Raw genomic sequence first — 25,516 nt, 5'->3', positions numbered from 1 at the left:
TATTGACAATAATTGTGTTTTTATTTTATTTTATTATTTTTTATTTGATTCATTTGAAAAGCAATATAATCACAAGCAGTAAGAGGATAACACAAGAAAGTCAATTGAGTTCCTCTCACAGTTAACAGTTAAAGGAGAATTCTGGATTCATCGTTTTCTTACCTTAATCTGATGTTATTATATCCAATAACAAGTGGTAACTTAATAAGTTAAGAATACATTACAATACAAAACACATGACAGTAACATACAGTAAAAACAAGCACTCCCTAATCTTTCCTAGACTAAATGACCCTCTAGATGGGAACCTTTTCTAATAGACATGCTTTTGTCGGCTGACAAAAGACCTCAGATTGGTTGTCAGTTTGACACAAGTAGCCCCCAACCCTAGTATGCCCCTGATCAGTCTATAGGCCATGCAGACCGTGGCCATCTTGCCATTAAGTTAATGGCAGGGTGGCAACTAGCCACAATTTGCAATTGACAGCCCATACATCTAAACAGAAAATCTGATTGTATTAAACAACGTAGCCACGCGTTTGGGAGCACTCGCTTTCAGTAAAGCAACGTCCTGTTGCCTCCCTCCTGCATTATGTGCAACTTCAGAACAGGTGATACGCAGGGGCAGGGCCGTTGAGTGATTACCAATGGCGCTTCCAAACTCGAACACTTTGAAAAATTATCACTTGCACGGAATTGCTTGAACTTGTAACTTGAACTTGTACTTGTATAATTGCTCATTTATTACCTTCTCCAAGATCTTTTACACACAACATTGACACAGGTCGATAATTAACAGGGTTATTTTTAGCTCCTTTTTTTGGGTCTTGGGGGGAAAATACCCTGCTCAAATTCTGAATTGACAGGTTGAATAAGAATTTGTTAATAAAATGAGCAGTTGTGTGTTTGATTGACTGATAAGGCTGATTATGAGTAGCATTACTACTCCTGTCCTTCCCAAAGCTGCATGCCTGGTTCTTCACTCCCAGGTAGTTATCTTCTTCTTTTTGTGGATGCAGGCCTTCAGTATAATCTCCATCTTCGGCAGCATGAGGATCACTCTGGGCATACTGCCCTACAGTATCAAGGCAGTGGCTGAGGCCAGTGTCGCTCTGATTCGACTCAAGGTAACTCTTCTTTCTAGGGGGGTCTGCCCATAACTCAGAGCGGTTTCGCGAAGACCGCAAAAGCGGTTTCGCGAGAGCGGTTTCGTGAGAAGTTTCGTGGAGTCATGTGATGTCAAATGATCAGATTTACCATATTCCATTTTGTATGGCTACGATTGACTTCCAAATATGAAAGCCCTGGGTAGCCAACCCCGAGATCTGCACTCCGGCGATTACACTTATGTAGTTTATTTTAAAATGAGTTCTCAAATTATCTCACAGCCAAGGCTCTGACAGTGTAGTCATTGCATTAGGCTTCATTCAGTAAAATGTGCATGTTCTCTTGGCTTTCTGGGGCACAGAAACTGATGCTGACTCAGAACCCAGATTCCTACCTGGAGCAGACCACCGGCACAGGCTATGCCATAGTGATGGAAAACGCTACTCTGTCCTGGGCGCACCCTGACGTGCATGCAGAGCCAGAGCACACTGAAGAGAAGGGACAATGGCCAGAGAAGGAAGGAGAGCCTGACCCTGACGACCAGGAGAAGAAGATGCCCGAGGAGATGACAGAGGAGGAGATCGGGAAACCAACCCTGAGAAACATCTCCTTCACTTTACCCAAGGTGAGTATTCTGTGTGATTCAGGGTGGTGGTTATCAAACCCTATAATTTCAGGAACGCCGTGTTGGTAAGCATTACGCCATGGACCAGGACCACCATAACGTTATGGGTCCATTTGGTTACTACAATAGTAACTATCAATCACTTAGCTCCAGACTCCCTGGAACACCCTCAATGACACCTTGGGGTCCCCCAGACTCCACATTCAGAATCACTGTTTCAGGCCATTTATTGACAATTTTGTGGGAAAACAACGTTATTTTGTTCAATCTGTATGGTAGATACAGTATATACAGTAACTTATACAATTGGGGTGGTTGTATTTTGGCTCTTCCATTGACACTTTTGAAACAGATCTGTGTCTGGTTTGACAAGTTGGGATTCTTGCATATTTAATTTACTGCGGTTTGCCTCTCTCTCTCTCCTCCACACGCACTGTTCCTTTGGGCATAGCGTGCTCAGCGCACTGAGCACAGCCAGAATATTCTGTAGGCTACACTGCAGTGTTTTTATGTGTTTTCTTAGGCAAATGTACTCGTCCTCATTTCGACCAGGGCATTCGACCACGTCTATCCATGGTAACGGGACATCTTTGGGCTGCGTAAAATATGCCTTCTCCCTCTCTGTTTTTAGCTCCTCACCCGCCACATTGTTTGCTTCATTTCCTTTATTTGCTGCGGATTGCATTCACACCTGCACCGAATCACAATCAAGTGCGATTGGAAGCGAAGCGAAACCCCCGTTTTTGGTCGGAGTAGAATGCGGTTCTTTGATGCGCATTAGGATTCGAATGATGCTTCACACCTGCCAAACAAAGCGCACTTTCTGACAATGTGCAGCAGGATTCGTTTTAATCGCAGTAAAGCTTTCTGGTGTGAAGGTCACCATAGTCTCGCGTGGCCAGACTGTTGCCTTCTTCCCACAAATGTCAAATGCTTCCGGTCATACAGCTAGGAAAATTAAAGAGGAATGTGCACGGGGCGTGGCCTGGTCTCCTGCGGGAGGTTTGCACATGTGCAGTGTAAACAGGAACTGCGATGATGGATTGTTCCAGAAGAGGTGCTAGAGGTACATGAGAGTTGCTGACCCTGAACTGAAATAATAAAAAGGATATCAAAAAAGAGAATAGTACAATGTTGATTTTGTTTTTATTCTAAAAAGTATATCAATTTCATAACTGTGGAACCTTTGAAAGATAAAGGACAAGTACATTTACTAAATGTTAATGTTTTTGTATATTTTTCTTTTGTGGATTTTCCATGTTCTTTTGATGACTACATGTGTTAAACTTTTATTTTTGTGAAATGTCAAAGGAACATGGAAACATTCTCAACTGTTCTGGATCTCATTATTTACATCACAAGTTATGAGCTTTCTATCTAGCACCTCTGCTGGAACACTCCATCATCGCTGTTCCTGTTTACACTGAGCATGTGCAAACCTCCCGCAGGAGACCGGGCCATGCCCCTGTGTACATTCCTCTTTAATGTTCCTAGTCATACAGTCTGGAGTACGGAAGCTCTTTTGATGATTAAATGGTAAATGGTAAATGGTGCATTTATATAGCGCCTTTATCCAAGGCGCTTTACATAGATTGTGCATTACATTCACCCATTCACACACCGATGGCAGCGGAATCCATGCAAGGCACCAACTAGCACATCGGGAGCAATTAGGGGTTCAGTGTCTTGCTCAAGGACACTTCGACAGTAACTCTGGGGGAGCCCGGGTTCGAACTGGCAACCTTGCGGTTCCCATCCAGGCACTCTACCCCTGAGCCACCGCCTGCCCCTAAGCGATAAAGCGATAAAGCGATAAAGAGGACATGCTTCACGGTTTCATCTTTACAGTCGTGCAAATATGGCTAGGTTTGACATGACTGGATGACAAGATATACCAGTGCCTGAAGGTCATATTTCAGCACTTGCAGAGGAGACCCGGGAAGTAAGTAAGTAATGAGTAATGAGTCAATCATTATGAACTTGAGCTCAGACCATCCTTGTCATCCTCTACAGGGTCACCTGCTGGGGGTTTGTGGAATTGTGGGGAGTGGGAAGACATCACTGATCTCCAGCATCTTACAACAGGTTGGTCACCAGAATTAAAATATCCTACTTTTAGAAAACAACTTTTCTTTTCTGTGCTTTAAGTGCACTGACTTCTGTGGGTTTTTATATTGCTTGCTTTAATATTGTTTTGTTGTGTAATGAATAAGATAGGAGGACTGAATGTGTCTTTGACTTTATTTAAGTATTTTAAGTTCTAAGTTGACTAACTACTGAAAAAGAGAAAAGGAAAAAAGAACACACCCAAAAGGTCAGAGTCAGTTATCTCAGTTCAAGAGAGGTTCAAGGCACAGTAGTGTAACATAATCTGATAAAAAGCTTTTATTAGATCAGCTCAGTGGCCTTGTAAAGGCCTTTTTATACTCCAGTTTTAGGTGATAAAGTGACAACCAAAAACTACAACATGACGTCACGCAGTGGGAGGGGGGTCACCCCCTTCCCCCTCACACACACACACACACACACACACACACCTGTCATATGTTCTTATACAACAGGAACGCACGCAAAAAAATATCCGCGTTTGTTTGTGAGTTAAATCTGTTAATTTAGCTATCTCAGTCAACCCATAGATGTGAACTCGCACAGAAACTTTTAACACCAGTTCTCTTTTCTCAATAGACAATATTTTTCCCCAGCGATGGGATACAGGCAAGACGTTAACGTCATCAAAGGCCAGCTAGAGTATCCTGGCACTTGAAAGAAAACGCCCAGCAGTGCAAATTCAAAATCTGATTGGCTAAGGAACCTGTCAATCTTTATATCGCTCCCATTCAATTCAACAGAAAGGGGATTCTCTGGAGATTCTGAAGGCCTCACAGTGGAATCTTTTACCCGGAGATAACACAAGGAAAAAATATCATTGGTTAAAAAAAACCAAGCGCTGTTGTACAGTACCTGCACATAATGGAAGCAGTGCGTCCAGCCTGTCTGAATGAGAGACAGTGCAATGATGGCAGCGAAATAAATACAATATATTTTCGAAAAAGAAATATTTATTATACATTTCTGCATCAGGCAAGTAGAGAAGGCCTTGCTGGCCCTGACGGCACACCACTGACGTCACGCCGTGGTGATAAGCGACTCACTGCTCACTCCACATCTCTCTGTTTTTACTAACCACCAAAAAGGGGAATAGCTTATCACCTAAAACTGGAATATGAATTGGCCTTTAGAGTGGTCCGCCCTGAGACTGTGAGGTCGGGGTTCGATCACAAGCCAGGTCATACCAAACACTGGGTATGTTACGTATGTACTATGTATGGTACCCAATGCCTTCCTGCTTGGCACTCAGCATCAAGGGTAACGTCATTTCCATGGGTTGTACTTGTACATGAAGCTGCCTCACACTACAGAAACAGGAGCCATATACTGTAGAGCCACATGGCTCGGCAAGGCTTACTTACTACATCACGGCTGACACCTACAGTACATGATAGAGCAAGGTTGTTGTCCAGGTGTTTTATGATTGTAAAATCATTGAAAATCGTTTAGCTTTAGTGTTAAAATAAACAAAACTTCAAATAAATCTACAAAATGATGTGAGCCTATAGTTTCTTTCATGTTTTGTTTAGTTTCATGTAGATTTGTATTCTAACTCGTCACGTGTTTTATCCTGTAGATGCACATTCACAGTGGCTCCATCACGGCTGACGGGAAGTTTGCCTACGTCTCCCAGCAGGCCTGGATCTTCCATGGAACCGTCAGGGAGAACATCCTGATGGGGGAAACCTATGAGGAGACCAGGTAAAGGCACATTTAGAAGACAAAAAAATCATTCAACATTTTGGCCTGACCTCGAAAAAAGAAAAAAATCTTCTAAATCCTCCAGTTTTCTGAAATAAATATTTTCACGATTCTTAAAAAAATCAATAGCTAAATTATAACATAATGTTTAAAACACCAAAATGGGTTAAGTTCCTTGTACTCTTAAGTAAGTGTCAGTGCTCGCTGGTCATAACGTTGTTGATTTAATTGTTTGTTTCTAAAACATTGTTTCTGGGGGTCCTTGGCATATGGGACTAGTTTATGTGCTGTATACAGTACTACCGAGATACTGAAGAAGTATTGCTCTCCACCAGTAATTACCTTACATTACATTGCATTACATCAATCGAGGACACCTCTTTTGATTATCATCGTAAATTGGTGCTCATCTAATGATTTAATCAGCCAAACTGGCTTCTGTGTACTAAATAACTTGATCACAGTTGTAAGACTGTTACCTAAATGGATGGTTGAACTGTAATTAGCCCTTCGCTAAGTCCCTCCCCAACCCGTCCTTGTCCAATAGTTAGCAGCAAGGAGGCAAGCTGTCCTTCTCCCCCATAGAGATGGCATTGGACAATCGCTTATTGGGCTGGGACTTAGCGTAGGGCTAATTGAAAGTGAAAACAATTTCAACTAAATGTTCCCTCCCCTCCTTCTCAGGTATGACAGTGTGATCAGAGCCTGTAGTCTGAAAACAGATCTGGAAATTCTGCCTTATGGAGATCAAACTGAGGTAAAATGAGCTATAGAATACCAGTAAGACACCTGAGGGCGTGCACACATCCACCAATACATGTTACTGTACTATTTTAATAACAATATTAATAAGGGGGAAAACAAAGACAAGGGGGACAACGGAGACAGCGCCTGTTTCACCTGAGACATTATGACTACGTATGTCATAATTTCTTGTTTTTATCAGCTTGCAGAGATGCTCAATGATCAGACTTTCTAGACTAGACTAGTCTAGTCACGTGGCCTATACGGCCAATGGGACACCAAGCCCGCTCTCCTCTACCCCACCGCACCGCTACTACGGAAAGCCCCACTTAAAAGTACAATATGCAATATACAATGGAATGCAAGCTCACATATATTGTTTGTTTTTTGGGAATTTTTACACATGTAAAAACATATTTGCACATAGTACCTGAGATAAGATATATAAAGGTGATTGTTCAAAAATAAGATGTTTCCCCTGAGTTATACAGTAGTACAATTTAAAAGAGATAAGGTGCAACAAAGCGACAAAACTCCACAAGATACAAGGACACCATACCTGAGTCTCTCCACTACATACTGTAGCATATTCCAGTTCATATCTCAGTTCAAGGTTGTAAAAAGCAGTTCCTTGTGGGGGAATGTTAAACATTCAGGTTAATAATGCAGTAATCTCTCGTCTTTCCTCTTGTCCTGTTCTCCAGTGGTGGAAAAAGTACCTGCATGTTTTACTTAAGTAAAAATATCAATACTGCAATATAGAGAATTAGAAAAACTTTGTTTAAGTAAAGTTCCGGAATAAAAATTTTACTTGAGTAAAAGTACTAAGGTATTGGTATCAAAATTTACTTAAAGTTACAAAAGTAGACAGTACCCAGTAAATGTAGAATGTGATCTTGTAGATTGGCTATTTTGAGTGAAGTGAAAGTACAATATTTGGATCTGAAATGTAGTGTCAAATAACTGAAATTTGGAAATACTCTAGTAAAGTAAAACGTGCCTCAAAATTGTACTTAAGGACAGTACTTAAGTAAATGTACTTAGTTACTTTACACCACTGCTGTTCTCCTCTCCTCTCCAGATAGGCGAGCGAGGGTTGAACCTATCAGGAGGCCAGAAGCAGAGGGTCAGTCTGGCCAGAGCAGTTTACTCCAACAGAGACATATTCCTGCTGGACGATCCCCTGTCGGCCGTTGACGCACATGTAGGAAAACACATCTTTGAGGAGTGTATTAAGAAGGAGCTGCAGGGAAAGTCCATCATCCTGGTCACTCATCAGCTACAGGTACTGCAGGGCTTTGTTTTCACAGCGTGGCTGTAGCTCAAGTTGTCTAGAACCATGTTCAAAACTCGACTAAGGCCAATGCCAGTACAATCATGATGTTATGAAACACACCTGACCTGGGAAATGATGAGAAATAGTCTGCATTTATATAATGTATAGAAATGCAGACTGTCAGTGTATGAGCAGATAGTCAGACACATTACGTACATTAAAGGGCTGTTGAAAATAAATAAATAAACACTTGACAATGCATGAGGTATACATTCACCATTATGATTCTCCCTTGAGAGTTGAATTGTATGCAGTATTCGTTGCTGTCCACCAGAAACCACTTAACTCCATTTTTCTTATTAAATCATAAATAAATGCTATTGAACACCCTGTGTTGGTTATACAAAATTAGAACCAAAAGTATTAAAAAGTGTTTCTGACAAAACAACTCCATTAGAACGTCAAACTGTCTGCTAAAGCAGCTAACTCCACCACCTCTTCCCCTCTCATGCAAGTAATTGACAATATACTGTATGAAGTCACAATACCAACTTTTATGAGGCAGTATTGCATTGTTTAAAAAATATAAGGTTTTCTTAATTTCCTGATTTTTTATTTTTTTTATTTTTCTGGAGTTAGTTACATTTTGGAGTTAGGTGGTTTCTCTCGCTGTTGTAACTGTAATGTAAGTTACTGTTTGTAATGTAACTGCATGTGTGTGTGTGTGTGTGTGTGTGTGTGTGTGTGTGTGTGTGTGTGTGTGTGTGTGTGTGTGTGTGTGTGTGTGTGTGTGTGTGTGTGTGCGTGCGTGCGTGCGTGTTTGTGCATGGGTGTGTACGTCCGTGTGTGCGTGTCAGTATCTGGAGTTCTGTGATGAGGTGGTGCTTATGGACAGAGGGGAGGTGAGAGAGTGTGGAAGCCACAAGTCCCTGATGTGGGCCGGGGGCCGCTACGCCCAACTCATCACTAAGTACCAGGTACTGTAAACATATGATGTAATAACACAGAACTGACCTGAACTGTAAATATATGATGCAATAAATACTAAACCATAACTGTCCTGTACTGTTATTATCTCTGTGTTCAGTGTTTTGGGATAAGGTTACGGAATACAGAAGGAAAACATGATATGTCTTGATATATGTAGAATTGTGAATTGATGCAAAGTAGCATAAGATGGCACTACATTAGTTTATGATGCTTAATTCTAGCCTGCAAATCCACTGATACTTTCTGTGGTGACCTCTCTTTTTACAGTATATTCCACAATATACTGAGGTGGTGAGAGTGAGTGATCATGTCCATGCACGCAGTTTGTGCATGCATTGTGTGCCCATCCATCTGTGTGCCAATCCGCAGATAATCTTGCAATCTTGTACACTGATCACAGTGTCAAATTTGTGCATGCTGCCAACAGGCCAAGGAACGCAATTATGGACTATGAATAATTTACCAAGATATGAGATTGTTGTATGTTGTTCGTGCTTGTGTATCGACTTTTGGTATTCATTTGATTCGTTCATTCCAAATTCAAGGAATTGCATTGGATCGTTATGAGGTAACCTACCTATTTAAAATTGGCTTACTGAAATCACTGACTCATGTTTGTCTTTAGTGGTAACATTCATTATTGCCTGATGCCAAAATAGCACCTGCTATAAAAATCCCAGCTCACAATTCTCTGGCGCCACCACTGGTTATACGGAAACACTTAAAATAAATGTATAAATAACATGAAATGAAAAACAAGAACATACCTGACATGAACATACTCCTGACCTACACAAATCCACCCTGTTCATTAATCTAGTGCACACATTAACACATTATTAACACACACACACACACACACACACTCGCGCGCGCACACACACAATCTGTATCCTACTCCTTTGTTTGTACAATTACTATCGTTACAAATCCCACCAGAATCTTATGTCCTTTATCTGCCCTACACACCATCTCCCTCTAAACCCTGATTCATTCAATGTGCATGTGGTACAATGGTGTCGGGTGACAAAAGCAACAGATCTACAAGATGACAATGCATTGTTAGCTTGTTAGATCTGTTCTTTTTGGGAACTGACATCCTGCATGAATTACGCATACACGTTCCTGCTGTCTGTCTTCTAACTCTTCTCTGACTTTGACGTTGTCTTGTTCTGCTATCAGACTGAACGAGAGGAGGAAGAGGAGTCTACACCCGACCCCCCCACCCCGACCAAGGAGACGGAACTAGAAGACGTAGACATAGACAGTCAGCATGACAACAAAGGTGGGAATGGAGGCTTCAATTCTGTTAATGAGAATATATCATTTCGGGCAGTTCTCTAACCCTGTATTTATGCAGCATGATTGTCCTTCTGCACAGAAACATCCTGCTTCACACTGCAAGCTTGTAGATCAGCTATTTTCACTACACTACTATTAAAAAACAAAACAAAATTAATTAACTGTTACGGTATGAGAATGACTGAACCCAATATGCACGCCACAAAACAGGAAGGTTCAAAATTAGAGTATTTATTGATATCCAAGGTAGTAACGAACAAAAAGTAGCAACTCCAAAACTCCAAAATACAAAAAGAACTAAGAAGTCCAAAAAACACACAGAGGAAAACAAACCTGAGGAACACTCGGGAAAGTCCGGAAAACACACTAAGGAATCCAACCTGAGGAACACTCGGGGTAGAAAGACAAAAACCAGTAACCAGGAAGAAAGACAATGTTCTGACAGTTTGTGTGTGTGAGGAGTCCAGTTATATAGGAAGCAGGTAATGGGCAAAGTGTTCACAGGTGGGCTGACGAGGCAGTTGGAGACAGGTGAGTGAAGGGACTGAGTGAGTGGAAAGGAAAAATGGGAGTGGCCAGGGCTGACATGGTCTGTGGAGAGACAGACCCTAACAGAACCCCCCCCTCAAGGGACGGATACCAGACGTCCAACAACATCGACAAGGGATGAGCAGGGCGGGTGGAGGGGGCCTGGAGGAGGGAAAACTGAGGCAGATGTCAGGTGGGCGGCCAGGACGACGGCCAGGGGTAATTCTGGTGACCTCAGGGGGACGTCCAGGAGGATGGGGGGCGGTAGAACGAGCACCATCGGGGGGACGGCCAGGGCGCTGAGATGAGGCAGCGGAGGTGTCATCTGGGGGACGGCCAGGACGCTGGGATGAGGCAGCGGAGGTGTCATCTGGGGGACGGCCAGGATGCTGGGATGAGGCAGCGGAGATGTCATCTGGGGGACGGCCAGGACGCTGGGATGAGGCAGAGGACCGTGGAAGCGGAGCCGGGGATGCTGCAGGCGCTGGACGTGATGCTGCGGGTGACGCCAGGGGTGCTGCAGCCGGAGCAACAGGAGATGCTGCAGGCTCTGGAGGGAGGGCTGCAGACTCAGAAGACGGGACCCCAGAGGTGAGCTGCAGCGGCGGGGCCTCGGAGGCGAGCTGCAGCGGCGGCGCCTCGGAGGCGAGCTGCAGCGGCGGGGCTTCGGAGGCGAGCTGCAGCGGCGGGGCCTCGGAGGCGAGCTGCAGCGGCGGGGCCTCGGAGGCGAGCTGCAGCGGCGGAGCCTCGAAAAACGCTGCAGACGATGGGACCGCAGAGGAATCTGCAGGCGGAGGCGACGCCGGGAATGCTGCAGGCTGAGGCGAAGCTGCAGGCGGGACTGCAGGCGAAGGCGGAGCTGCAGGTGGAACTGCAGGTGGAGGAGGCAGAGCTGCAGATGGGACTGCAGACGGAGCTGCAGGTGGGACTGCAGGTGGAGGTGCGGGCAGGCTGAGCTGCGGAGAGCCGGGCAGCAGAGAGCCAGGCGGCGGAGAGCCGGACGGCGGAGTGCCGGGCGGCGGAGAGCCGGGCGGCGGAGTGCCGGGCGGCGGAGTGCCGGGCGGCGGAGAGCCGGGCGGCGGAGTGCCGGGCGGCGGAGAGCCGGGCGGCGGAGTGCCGGGCGGCGGAGAGCCGGGCGGCGGAGTGCCGGGCGGCGGAGAGCCGGGCGGCGGAGTGCCGGGCGGCGGAGAGCCGGGCGGCGGAGTGCCGGGCGGCGGAGTGCCGGGCGGCGGAGTGCCGGGCGGCGGAGAGCCGGGCGGCGGAGTGCCGGGCGGCGGAGAGCCGGGCGGCGGAGTGCCGGGCGGCGGGGAGCCGGGCGGCGGCGTGATGGGAGGCGGGAAAACAGAGGAGACTGGAGTGACGGCCTCCTGGGGACCAGGAAACAAAGCACCACGGCTCTGCCATCTGAAGAAAGCCAAAAACTTGGCAAATACACAGTCACCCCTCCACTCTTTATGAAGGGACTCTAGGAAGTCAGAGTCTTCATAAAACACCTCCCTAGTTACACCAAAATCCTTCCAGGTAAAGGGTAAGCAGGGCTGTTGAACAGGCTGGGAAGGAGGGTGGATGCTGGGCAACATGTTGCTCTTGACGCCGGGCAGCGGGGTGCCGGGCAGGGGAGTGCTGGGCAGGCTGGGCGGCGGAGAGCTGGGCAGGCTGGGGGGCAGAGGTTCCTGGTGGTGTCGGCGGCCACGCCTTCTCCCAGCAGGCCCACGGTTCCCCCCCCTGTCGGGACAGGCGGGCTGGATGGGCTTGGTGGCTGGGAGACCCAGGGAGACACCCCCCCCCCTGTTGACACAACGGGGACCCCCCCGAGCCAGACGGGTGCCATAATAGGGGTTTTGCGCATGGAGTTGTTCTGAACAGACAGGACCTTCCTCGCTGGAAAAACAGGGAAAATAATCCATACCCTGCCGGTTAGCCTCAGGGCTAGTGGGACGCAGGTTGAGCACCCCAACCCTAAGAGAGTGAGCTGGCTGGGAAGCACTGGGAAAAGAGCTATTGTCCAAAAAATCTGTAAGCCTCCCACGAACAACATCCAGGTGGGGGACAAAGTGACTAATCCATGGCCTCTCTGTAAACCACTGCAGGTGGGTCACAATCTCCCCTTGGAGAGAAAAACGCTGGTTAGGTGGAGAGGCCAAGAGCCGATCCACCACATTCTCAAATAATTTAACCTTCCTCTGAACGGTTTGTAGCAGTGCTGGGTTCATATTTATGGTCAGAACATTCTGTTACGGTATGAGAATGACTGAACCCAATATGCACGCCACAAAACAGGAAGGTTCAAAATTAGAGTATTTATTGATATCCAAGGTAGTAACGAACAAAAAGTAGCAACTCCAAAACTCCAAAATACAAAAAGAACTAAGAAGTCCAAAAAACACACAGAGGAAAACAAACCTGAGGAACACTCGGGAAAGTCCGGAAAACACACTAAGGAATCCAACCTGAGGAACACTCGGGGTAGAAAGACAAAAACCAGTAACCAGGAAGAAAGACAATGTTCTGACAGTTTGTGTGTGTGAGGAGTCCAGTTATATAGGAAGCAGGTAATGGGCAAAGTGTTCACAGGTGGGCTGACGAGGCAGTTGGAGACAGGTGAGTGAAGGGACTGAGTGAGTGGAAAGGAAAAATGGGAGTGGCCAGGGCTGACATGGTCTGTGGAGAGACAGACCCTAACATTAACCCTACAGTCGACCGGCGATGCTTTTGGGCAACATTTATATTAAATCATAATTTTTTTAATCAATCATTTAATTTAATGTATTATTCATTTCATCATTGGGTCCTATTGTTTAGTCTTACAATGCCATTGGTCATGATATTTGAATATAAATGCCTTATCTTTTGAAAAATATAAATTGAGTCGTGACCCATAAAAATGTGTCTTGTTTTGGGAAACAGTGGTCTAAAACAGTGGTCTAAAGTGTGTATATATACATACAGTATAATTTATTTTATGAAAGGAAGGTGATGGCATTTTAATTCGGTCAGACACTTTGTCCAAAACTATCACGCAATCCCGGCCTACTTTTGTATAATAAAGATAATGTTACTTTATTGATACCCGTGGGAAAGCTGGGTATTGTATTCAATACTGTCTGTGAAAGTAAATGTATTTTGAGTGCTTGTTTTGCATGCTTCCCAACAGCCTTTGACATGTCAGATGAAATAGATGGAGGAAAAAAGCCTGATAAAAAACGTAAGTCTAAAAGAACATCTGTAATATAACGTGGGCTGATTTGTGTTAAAAAGAAGAGATTATATTTCAATGTGTAATTATTTTAAATATTTTCATCAGATTTCGATAAAAATGTATTGGCTTTTGTAGTTGAAGATTATTATTATTATTATAGGTCGAGAAACAAAGGCAAAGAATCAGCTGGTAACTAAGGAAGGATCTAATGAGGGTTCTGTCACTTGGAAAACGTATCATCAGTACTGCAAAGCTGGTGGAGGTAAAACACACGTGATTACCACGCAGTACACACAGATGTTACAACAGACACACCTGATTACCACGCAGTACACACAGCTGTTACAACAGACACACAGTCAGCGGTGGAAAGTACATTACTTAAGTATACACTTTTGAGGTATTTGTACTTTACTTGAGTAATTCCAATTTCCAGTACTTTTACTATCACTGCATCTCAGAGACAAATGTTGTACTTTCACCATACAGGTGGTAGGGATATACAGTATCTGTTTGAAAGGACTGTTTGCAGCAGAGAGAAGGGGGTGCGATTACAAGGATGTGTGCGTGCGTGCGCGTGTGTGTGTGTGTGTGTGTGTGTGTGTGTGTGTGTGTGTGTGTGTGTGTCACTGTGTGTGTGTGTGTGTGTGTGTGTGTGTGTGAGATGTGTGCGTGCGCGTAGCAATGTGTAAGGCAATGTATTGGCAATCAGTTTTCAGTAGCTTGTGTGCAATAGATTGATGTAATGAAAGACATTTTTCACAATTTGGTCTTGTAGCATCTTCCACATAGCAGACGCAGACATATTGTGCAATAGTCTCAACTTATTTCAGTGACTGTGTGTTGTGTTCCAGGCTATATCGCTACGTTCCTGGTTATGTCGATTATATTCCTGTTGGTGGGAACTACGGCCTTCTCCAACTGGTGGCTCTCCATCTGGCTTCAACAAGGACATGGGGTGAGAGGGATCACATGTTATTTCTACGACACATTCTGTACATAAAAACATTGCTTTACATAAACTCAAAGTGCACAAATGGATATTAGCTACCCCAACCTGGGGAGAGCAACAGACTGACCTAATGGTTTCCGATTCCTGTAGGTGTAGGGGGTTCCAGATGGATCAATATTGTAATTGTATAGCAGACATGGGGCTCCATTTCCGTCACCGTTAAACCCCTTATCCCTAAACTTCTTTGCCTTTTTCTTTTTACTATTTTGCGAAACATGTTTGAATAGTTCAACTAGCCAATCTACATTGACTCGTTGTGAGCTTGTAGACTGGCCATTTTAACTATTCAAAAATGTTTAGCAAAATAGTAAAAAAAAGGCGAAGAGGTTTAGGGATAAGGGGTTTAGCGTTGACGAAAATGGAGCCCATGAAGTACACATACCGGATGCCACGCGCATATAGCCTCTATAAAATACTGTGAGTGTGACAAGCTGTGCGTTGTGCCGACAGAAAGCCAATGTGAGCGTTGCAGATCAGGGAAACATCTCCTTGAACCCTGAGATGTCCTTCTACCAGTTGATTTACGGACTGATCGTGGTCGTCATGTTGGTCTTAAGCGTCGTCAAGGGCTACTCGTTCACCAAGTTCACTCTGAACGCCTCCACCAAACTCCACAACAAGATGTGTAAAAAGGTAAGGCTATAGAGCGTTGCAGTCCCGCCCCCTTCGAGGGCACCAGAAGAGAATTTCCCATTCATTTTTCCCATAGACATTTGAAAAAGTAATTATTTAAAGACCATTTGATGCCAGTACGTGGTAATCTGATTATTTGTGACTGAAAGGCACTCAATTGTTTTACTTAAGTAAAAGTATCAATACTGTGATGTAGAACTACTCTGTTACAAGTAAATGTCTGGACTTCAAAATGTACTTAAAGTACCAAAAGTAGAAAGTACTCACTATGCAGAATGTCCCATTTCAACCTTTCAAATGTATAAGAATATTCAGAAAATAGCAGATCTACAAGCTCACAATGTGTTGCATTGTGAGCTTGTAAATCTGCTATTTTAAAATGGCCGAAATGTATAGGGCTGAAGTGTGGAAATAATCAAGTAAAGTACAAATACCTCCAAATTGTACTTAAGTAAATGTACTTAGCTACTTTACACCGCCCATGCTTGTCTTTCCTCAGGTCATAGCGAGTCCCATGAGTTTCTTCGACACCACTCCGACAGGGCGGCTGGTCAACCGCTTCTCCAAAGACATGGACGAACTGGACGCCGTGTTGCCTTTCAACATGGAGAACTTCCTGCAGTTCGCCCTCCTGGTCGCCTACACCATGGTGACCATTGCCGTGATATTCCCCGCCATGCTGGCAGTTATAGCCCTGCTGGGAATGATCTTTGGTCTCATCCTCTTGTGAGTCATGTTCTGTTTACACCGTTTGAACGATCAAAGCGTAAATGTGTGGCCTGGGCCGTGGCTCAGCGGTCCAGGCACCTTGGCCGGTAGTCCAAGTCTGGCAGTGTGCCGCGGGTTCGACTCCCGATCTCGGCGGCCTTTACTGCATCTCTCTCCCCCATTTCCTGTCAGCCTGTACTGTCTGTCCCTCTATAAAATAATATTAAATAGGCCACAGCTTGATCCTATCCACCTAAATTAAATTCTGTCTTTTGTGAAAAGTGTTCGGGGAGGAATGACGGGGGTGACCTGTTTCTACTGAATGTGTGTGTGTGTGTGTGTGTGTGTGTGTGTGTGTGTGTGTGTGTGTGTGTGTGTGTGTGTGTGTGTGTGTGTGTGTGTGTGTGTGTGTGTGTGTGTGTGTGTGCGTGTCTTACAGTGTGTTCCAGAGGAGTATCCGTGAGATGAAACGGATGGAGAACATCAGTAGGTCTCCGTGGATCTCTCTCACCACCTCCACCATCCAGGGTCTAAATGTCATCCATGCCTACGAGAAGCAATACATCTACGTTGAACTGTATGACATTCACATTTACATTTTCAGACAATTATGCAGATCTTCCTATTGAAAACAGAAACATTAGATCCCACTATCATATACGAAAAAAATAAAAACATTGTTTTATAGTAGTAGTAGTAGTAGTTTCCAATGTACAGTATAATGTAATTTTATATTCTCAAATACATTATATTAACTTAATTCTCTGTGTGACTGAAAAAGAGAACTGATCATGGAGTTTGGAATTCAGCAATGTTACATGAGAGGTTGTTACAGAATATTGTGATTATACCACAGTTGCCCTTAAAAAAACCCCACGTCAACTCAATTTCATTATAACATATTTTTAATGACATGATATAGCGGCAGCCTCTATCGCCCTGTCCTGTGTAAACGTGTAAACGCCTAGTTTAGAAGCCACAGCTGCCAGCACAGCTGTTTTTTATGTTTTGATTAGTTGACTGAAAACTTCTACTCCATTATATCTCCAATATTCCATGTCCAATATTGTACTTTTTACTCCACAACAATTATTTGACAGCTTTTGTTACTAGTTACTAGTTGCAGATTAAGATTATACAAAATACGCATTGACCAAATAAACCCTATTTTATACAGTACTTAGGCTACTCAAAATAGTTGAACTACAAGCTCATAACGCGTCACACTCACATCGCAACCTGTTGTGAGCTTGCCTCGTAGATCTGCCAAATCTGAAACGGTTTGACGAATATTTTGACAAATGTGAGTACTTTTCCTTTTTTCGTAAGTATATTTTGATGGCAATACTTTTTTGAATACATGCAGCTATGCCTTTTACTTGTAACAGCCAGGGTATTTTTATATTGGGATATTGCTACTAGCTAGTATAGCTACTAAAATCTGAGTACTTCTTCCACCACTGGGAATTGCAGTACCATAAAATATGCTTAGTGAGATAAGATAGGAGATGTACTGTAACAGCATTGGTGCAACGCTTAAATGAATACAATATTACAAAAACCTGAATGAAAAGATTTTGAAAAGAAAGAAATTAATACAATAGATAAAGAAGTTATAGTTACATTTTTCTGGCCAGGGTGCAAAACATTGTCTCGGCCACGCCTTCAGCCTGCCAGAGACAATGAGGACTGATATAGTATGGAGAGTGAGAAAACAGACATAAAACGTGTAGCTTTAACATTTCCTACCATAGGTTCAAACAACTGAGTGATACCAACTCCAACCACTTCCTGCTGTTTAACTGCGGGACGCGCTGGCTGTCCTTCTGGCTGGACTTCCTGTCTGTCATCATCACTGTCCTGGTGTCGCTGTTTGTAGTCCTCACCCCCAATGATGTCATTGAACCTGCCATGAAGGGCCTGGCCCTCTCCTACACTATACAGGTGCATAATTGTTATCACATATTAGCTATTTGAGTGAACCCATTCCAAATAGGATATATATACTTCATCTTGTGATAATTAGCCACATGTCATAATCCTTCAGATCAAAAAAACGTTTAAAAATGCTTTTCTTTCTTTTTTTTCTTTTTACAAATGTAAAAGGTTTAGAATTTTTGTGGAACTTTTTGTGACACTTATGATTTCATTGTTTTGATGTTGACTATAATGTCATAGGAATACCATGGTGACAGTAGTTAACAGCTACTCGTGTGCCCTTAAGCAAGGCACTGGGTGATGGTACTAAAAAGACAATCATGCCACCTGTGAAATAGGCTGTGTGTGTGTGTGTGTGTGTGTGTGTGTGTGTGTGTGTGTGTGTGTGTGTGTGTGTGTGTGTGTGTGTGTGTGTGTGTGTGTGTGTGTGTGTGTGTGTGTGTGTGTGTGTGTGTGTGTGTGCGTGCGTGCGTGCGTGCGTGCGTGCGTGTGTTCAGTTAACAGGGATGTTTCAGTACGTGGTGCGGCTGGCTACAGAGGTAGAGGCCAGGTTTAGCTCGGCGGAGAGACTCCTAGAGTACAGCCATGTACGTAACTGTCGGTCTGTAATGTTCTGCATATCTACATCATGTTCTCCACGCACGCACACGCGGACACACAGACTATATTTATATATTTATGTTAACCTCTGGGGGAAAGCTTGTTTCAGTGTGCTGTACAAATTACAGTATATCAGAAATGGTTGGTTGTGCCCTTCATGCTAATGAAGGGCTTCTCGCTCAAGGGCATGCTCCTATTCAACAAAACAGCAATCCTGCTAACAGTAACAGATTTTCATTGCAAATTGAAAATCTGCCCAGCGAGATTACATTTTCACTCGATGTCTCCATTATGTTCTCCACCAAAATGTATCTCTCAATCACTCCATTTATCAGTCTGTCTTACTCTCTGTCTGTCTGTCTGTCTGTCTGTCTGTTATATGTTTTCCTCAGTGTCCATCTGAGGGTACTAGGAAGGTAAAGGATGTCGTTATCCCAGAGGATTGGCCCAAGCAGGGCGCCATCTCTTTCGAAGACTACAAGATGAAGTACAGGGAGAACACCCCCATCGTCCTCAATGGCCTGAAGATGCACATCTACGGCAGGGAGAAGATTGGCATTGTGGGAAGAACAGGATCTGGTGAGATGGCTGGCAGATTTCCAGATGTTTGTCAGATTAACGCTCCTGTGAATATAGAAAGATCATAGCTCCGGCACATAGTGTTAGCGAGTTCTCTCGACTCAGTAACACCCGTATATCCGCATTGACCAGGTTTTCGATGACTACTGATGTCTAGTAAAGCTAAATAATAGAACCCACCGAAGCAAAGGCGGTTTTGTGGTATCAAAAACCTTTTCTGTGCTGCATTGGGAATCCTCTCAGATCTTCACCTTTTATGTAGAATACACTTTTGAAGATAAAAGATAAGATAAAGACATAAAATATGTCCACCAAGCGGAGAAACGTTGATTCACTCTACAACACACCCTACCGATCTGGTCAAATATAGCATTTGTCTTGATTATTTATGACCAGATCTGTAATCAAAGTTTAGTTATTATTTTGATACAGGGAAGTTATTTCCCTGACTGACTGAAGGCAAAAACGGCAAGGTGATATTATTGCTCCTTCCCAGGTAAATCTTCTCTAGGTGTGGCACTGTTCAGACTGGTGGAGCCAGCTGCAGGCAAGATCCTGATAGATGGAGTGGACATCACCACCATCGGGCTGCAAGACCTCCGTAACAAACTGTCTATCATCCCACAGGACCCTGTGCTGTTCGTAGGAACTGTCAGGTACGTTGTGTCTTAGCCTGTCTCACTGTCAATCTTTCTCATTGAAGCTCTATTATGTTGTCCTTATGTTTCCTGGTATCTATTTATTGTCTTTCTTGCTTTTTAACCACTTAAACCATGGGGGCAGGGGTCAACAATACAGTATGTCCATACATGGACAAATGTATCCGTGGCAAAGATTTGGTCTTGTCCGTTTTTTGAGGGGCCCTAGCCCCAGCTTTGAGTGTTTGTGTAAACACAAACATTGAAGACAAAAGTGTGTAAACACAAACATTGAAAACAAAAGTATGTAAACACAGACATTGAAGACAAAGGTGAGGACGCAAATTGTGATTGGCTTGAATGAGATGATGGATGATGATGGATGTATGATGATAAGAGCGCCCCTCACTTCACATGGGTGTGATTTTGTACAACATTAGAACGTTCTTATTTTGATCATAAAACCCAATTACTATGCCAAGTCTCCAGGTTTTCTTCAGAATATGTACAATTGTACACGACACTGTGGCATATTAGGAGTCCAACCTAGTACTAGTGGTTCAAACATTTGATTTGCAACGACCCCCATAACTCTGAGAGTGTACAAATGGAACCAAATGGAACCAAATGGACCCATATGGATCCATTTGGTTCCATTTGTAAAGTGTGTGTGTACAGTGGCTGGCTGGCACTCAACCTCCCAAAAGTATAGGACTTTTCAGTGGATGATCACTTATTTGTGTACTATTATGACATGCCCCGAATAGGGCTGCTACTGTGGGGTTCATGTGGTTAAGTTCACCCTAATGAAGCTAAACATGAACAACCATGTATGGACAATAATGTTTCTATTCTATCAGGTATAACCTGGACCCCTTTGACCACTCCACTGATGAGGAGGTCTGGATGGCCCTGGAAAAGACATACATGAAGGATGCCGTATGTTGTCCGTGTGGAATTATCTGTCTACAGTATATGTCTGTCTTTCTATCTCTGCCTGCATGTGTGTCTGTCAGTGTCAGGGTGCGTTCAGAGGAATTGAACAAACTGGGGTATATAAATAGACAAAGACTAACTAGACACAGGTGAACTCAAAATACAATCAATCACAGGATAGGCTAACAGAACTAAGAGGACACAGGTGAAAACACTGACACATCACAAGGTAAGTGAGACAAGGTAGGGAACAGTAACTAGGCAGACAGGAAACACTAGGGACCATACTACAAAATAAGATACACAAAACCAACAGAGTAACAGAAAACCAAACAGAACAGGAAGACAAGGCAAAATACTGAACATACAGAGAATAACAGAATAAGGACTGCAGTATTAGTAATCAAGTACAAAGGCAAGAATAGTAACAACAACTTCCTTTCTTGACTTAAGCAAATACAGAACATAAATCAACCACATAACAATTAAGGTCAAGCCAAATATTAGTCCAGTGGTCTGGACCTAAGTCAATGCTCAAATTCAAAGGCAGAGGAGCTAGGCGTGACAGTCAGTTTTCTCTTTAAGACTTGTACAGCAGCACAGCTCCCAGAATATCAAAGTCACATTTCACCACGAGCACATTTTCCTCCAAAGCGAAGAAGCACTTGTTAAATGTATCGGATGACCGGTTTGCCAGACAGACAGACAGACAGACAGACAGACAGACAGACAGACAGACAGACAGACAGAGATTGGGTATTATAGTCTACCTATATTAAATGTATAATCTATCTATACATTCTTGGTATTTATAGATAGATTATTATTATTATCCGTAGTAGTATAATGTATTTTCTCTATAGATCGCTAGCCTTCCTGCGTCGCTGGAGGCAGAGGTGATTGAGAATGGAGAGAACTTCTCTGTGGGAGAGAGACAGCTGCTGTGCATGGCCAGAGCACTGCTCCGGAACTCTAAGGTACCTGCCTGTCAATCAGTGTGTCTCTTTCTCTCCGTTTATTTCTGAGTCCATTACGTCCAATGAATGGATGTAATGGACGGCAGCAGCTGGCAGCAGTAGCAATAAACGATGAACAATTTGCTTTTCAGCTAATACATCAATATGCTGTACAAAACAGCAACGCTGTTATTGTCCTAGAATGGTCCTAGGTTTTACAAATACGTTTGTGAAGTACATTTATGTGATTCCTTATTAATTACAGAAATCCAATCTCCCTCTCACTTTCTCTTCCCAATATTTGTAAATGGTAGATAAATGGTAAATGGTGCATTTATATAGTGCCTTTATCCAAGGCGCTTTACATAGATTGTGCATCACATTCACCCATTCACACATATATTCCTACACCAATGGCGGAGGAAACCTTGCAAGGCACCAACCTGCACATCGGAAGCAATTAGGGGTTCAACTTCAGCGTCTTTCTCAAGGACACTTCAACACTAACTCTGGGGGGATCGAACTGGTAATTTCACGGTTCCCTTCCACCCGCTCTACCGGCCACTCGACCCCTGAGTATATATAGCATTGTTGCCTTCCTTCGGGCAACAACCTTGTATCTCTATATTTTATCTTTATTATGTTTATTATTTAACACATGAAAAGTATTAACAAGACCTTGTGACTAAATAATCTTCATTCAGTCCGTGGTTCTTTCCATTTTCTGAAAGGTTTTCAGAAGTTTTCCGATATAGCAACAATATGCAATAAACTGTACTAATCTGTCTGTCCCTCTGCTTGTCTTCCTTTGTCCGTCTGTCCTCCCTATGCGCACCTGTCTTGTCTCCTGTCCTCTCCATCGTCCCTCGTCTCTCTCCTCCTCGTTCCTCTCAGATCATCCTTTTGGACGAGGCAACGGCGTCCATCGATTCAGAGACGGATGCTCAGATCCAGCAAACCATCAGAGACGCGTTTTACGACTGTACGGTCCTCACCATCGCACACCGCATCAACACCGTCCTGGAGACAGACAGAATAATGGTCATGGACAACGGAAAGGTAACACAGACATGCACAGCAAATCACAAAGACAAATAGGGAGATCAACAGACAGAAAGGACCAATCACTTAAACCCCATACTTAGTAAACGAATAGTCAGTGTGGATTTCCAATACTTTTACTTCTACTTCACTACATCTCGGATCCAAATATTGTACTTCTATTCTACTCCACTACATTTATTTGAAAGATTTAATTACAAGTTACTTTGTAGATTTAGATTATTATTACAAAACAACATGTATTAACCACTCCAGCCCTATATGCATTTCAGCCATCTGAAAATAGCTGATCCACAAGCCCATAATGCGTTGCTGAGTTGTGAGCTTTTCGGCTATTTTCAAAAGATTTTTATAGATTTGAAAACTTGAAATGGGATATACTGCATGAAAAGTACTTTCTACTTTTGGTACTTTAAGTATTTTGATGGCAATAGTTTTGTACTATTACTCAAGTGTTTTTTTAATTTGTGATTTTACTTGTAATGGAGTATTTCTGCATTGCAGTATTGATACTTTTTAAAGTAATAAGTAAAACATTTGAGTCCTTTTTACCACTGACTGGAGTTGACTGGAGTTGGCTATTAGTCCCCCCGCACCCATTTCAGTAGCTTGGGTACATCATAGCACTGCCTAGAATACCTAGAATAGGGATGCTAGGGTTCAAATGGACCCTGCATGTTTAACCTGCTGTCTTTAAAAGTATAGGCCATGGGCAGTTGGGCACACTTCCCAGACATTGCTCCTGCTTTGACGTATAGCATAATTATGTTGGTTCTCCTGCTTTTTAGTTTATTAGCACATTTTGTTATTTTGTTTTATATACCGTATTAGCCTTATTGGTCGCATTATTAGACGTTCCTGTTCTTCCTTTGAGCTTCTTCGTTAGTTTATGAATGTTACATGTCCTGTTATTGTCTTGTATTTATTGTTACTGGCAGAGCTGTTTGACTTATTTCGCCTCTTCTCTTGTCCAGTTCACATTGAGACTGTAGTCTCAATGTGGTTTTTACTGGTTAAATAAAGGTTAAATAAATACAATAAAATGTCTGACGGTGTTTGTCCTCCTTCTCTTTGTCCAACTCTGCTCTGTCTCTCTTTTCTCTCTTTTTCCTTTTTTTTGTCTTCCCTATATTTCACCACCCTGTCCATATGTCACATGTCACACTTGTCCCTGCCTGTCTTGCACCTGTCCTTCTCTTTCCTGTCCCCCTCTCAGGTGGTGGAGTTTGATCGTCCGGAGGTGTTAAGACTAAAACCAGAGTCGTTCTTCGCCCAACTACTGTTAGCTGCTAACACTGTCAACACCTAAAATCTGTTTTTTATCACACACACGCACACGCACACACACACACACACGCACGCACACACACACACACACGCACACACACACACAAACACACACACACGTGACGCACACACACACGCATGCACGCACGCACATTTCTCACTGTACTGTATTGGATGCCAGTTGCTGTTTACAATCATCAGACGGTAAATTACACTTAGGCTACTCTGATTCTGAACTCACGTGGTTCTTGATATCAAACAACCAGAGATTATGTACATGATGTACACTGTACTGTATGATGATAGTGGTTCAGTCTGCACTACAGTATGTCCACTCCTAGTCCCTGAGTCATCAAAGTACTCCTTAAACCAGCGGTCCCTGTTACCTCCTGACCTACGTGTAGCTGACGCACCCCCAAAGCTCAGTCTCTTTGTATTTGGCCGAAAATGATAAATTTTTTAATGTGATTATGGCAAATAATCACAGAATGTCACTGCACTGAGAGACATGCAGCTGCTGTATACAGTGTTTTAGCGGATTTTGACGTTTGTGTTAAATAACACCATAAAACCGCCATTATCCTTTTCATGTCACGCACCCCCGAGAGGGCGTTAGCACACCACAAGGGGTGCACGCACCCCCGAGAGGGCGTTAGCACACCCCAAGGGGTGCACGCACCACAGTTTGGGAACCCCTGCCTTAAACAATACGGAACCTCTCTCACTGTACTGTAAAGGCTGCATACTTCTTACCGAAACACAGGCTGGGAAAAGGATTCAGCCTGATCAGAGCCCCATTGACTGTACCCCAACCTCACAGTCTCAGGGCGGACACTCTTAAAGGCTGTACCGCAACTGTTTGAGTTCTTTCATTTGAATGTCTCATTCATCCTCTGCTGTTATACGTTACGTTTTTATCATAGGAGTTCATCATTTTATAATAGTCTGGCATGTTTATTAAATATGGTATTTATTGATTTCTATGTCTCTGTACTAATCTTACTGTCAATCTTTTGTCAATATAATTCTGTACATTTTGGATCATTGTTCTTTTCAATAAAGTATGATTCAACTCTGAATATGACGTGGGGTAAAGGTTACACTTTGTTTCCCAATACTTTTCAAGGACTTTTTGTGTTATTGGATAGCAGTGGATGAGAGACACGAGACGGCAATGATAGACAGAGACAGGAAAAATACCCCCCTTGGTAAATAAAGTTTTTGGGGAGCTTACAAAACGGTATGCAGACTTATTGTTTATTTTGCAGTCTGTTATTTTTGTTCAACCACCTGTTGAATTAGCCTGGGATGTGTGCACCTCCTGACCACTGGTTGCATGGTTACTGTACCTGTTCACATCATTGTTGCTGTTGGGTGTTCAAAACTGATACTGATATATATATTATTCATTTAAACTTTAAACATTTTAAAATGGTGAAAATATCTGCAAACTGAGTACAATAATAGAAAGAAAACATATAACAGAATAGAATGGTATTATAGATCTTCTTTACATATACAGTAGGCTATTGTGTGCTATTTCTTATTCTATCTTTCTGTTCTATTTATCTGTTACCAGCTACATG

At 43.3% G+C, this 25,516-nt stretch overlaps 1 protein-coding gene across 1 annotated transcript in view; it reads left to right on the top strand.

Annotated features, from left to right (window-relative positions):
- The window catches only part of abcc12 (ATP-binding cassette, sub-family C (CFTR/MRP), member 12), a 34,701-nt gene extending 9,786 nt beyond the window's left edge, over window positions 1–24,915 (top strand). Inside the window, exons 7-28 of the mRNA XM_080769921.1 lie at window positions 1,020–1,127; window positions 1,469–1,732; window positions 3,746–3,817; window positions 5,418–5,542; window positions 6,227–6,299; window positions 7,368–7,571; window positions 8,420–8,539; window positions 9,735–9,837; window positions 13,537–13,587; window positions 13,742–13,843; window positions 14,436–14,539; window positions 15,044–15,226; window positions 15,726–15,952; window positions 16,374–16,511; window positions 17,689–17,878; window positions 18,370–18,459; window positions 18,865–19,051; window positions 19,548–19,707; window positions 20,550–20,628; window positions 21,489–21,602; window positions 22,476–22,640; window positions 23,860–24,915. Coding sequence (XP_080626047.1) covers window positions 1,020–1,127; window positions 1,469–1,732; window positions 3,746–3,817; window positions 5,418–5,542; window positions 6,227–6,299; window positions 7,368–7,571; window positions 8,420–8,539; window positions 9,735–9,837; window positions 13,537–13,587; window positions 13,742–13,843; window positions 14,436–14,539; window positions 15,044–15,226; window positions 15,726–15,952; window positions 16,374–16,511; window positions 17,689–17,878; window positions 18,370–18,459; window positions 18,865–19,051; window positions 19,548–19,707; window positions 20,550–20,628; window positions 21,489–21,602; window positions 22,476–22,640; window positions 23,860–23,952 — 2,952 coding nt within the window. The 3' untranslated portion in view covers window positions 23,953–24,915. The remainder of the gene's footprint in view (window positions 1–1,019; window positions 1,128–1,468; window positions 1,733–3,745; window positions 3,818–5,417; window positions 5,543–6,226; window positions 6,300–7,367; window positions 7,572–8,419; window positions 8,540–9,734; window positions 9,838–13,536; window positions 13,588–13,741; window positions 13,844–14,435; window positions 14,540–15,043; window positions 15,227–15,725; window positions 15,953–16,373; window positions 16,512–17,688; window positions 17,879–18,369; window positions 18,460–18,864; window positions 19,052–19,547; window positions 19,708–20,549; window positions 20,629–21,488; window positions 21,603–22,475; window positions 22,641–23,859) is intronic.
- The last annotated feature ends 601 nt before the right edge of the window (window positions 24,916–25,516 follow it).

The sequence above is a fragment of the Protomyctophum bolini genome, assembly GCF_963924005.1.
Source record: "Protomyctophum bolini genome assembly, chromosome: 1".
Classification (NCBI taxonomy): domain Eukaryota; kingdom Metazoa; phylum Chordata; class Actinopteri; order Myctophiformes; family Myctophidae; genus Protomyctophum; species Protomyctophum bolini.
Note: the sequence above shows the minus strand (reverse complement) of the source record. Positions and strands in the feature narration are given on the sequence as shown.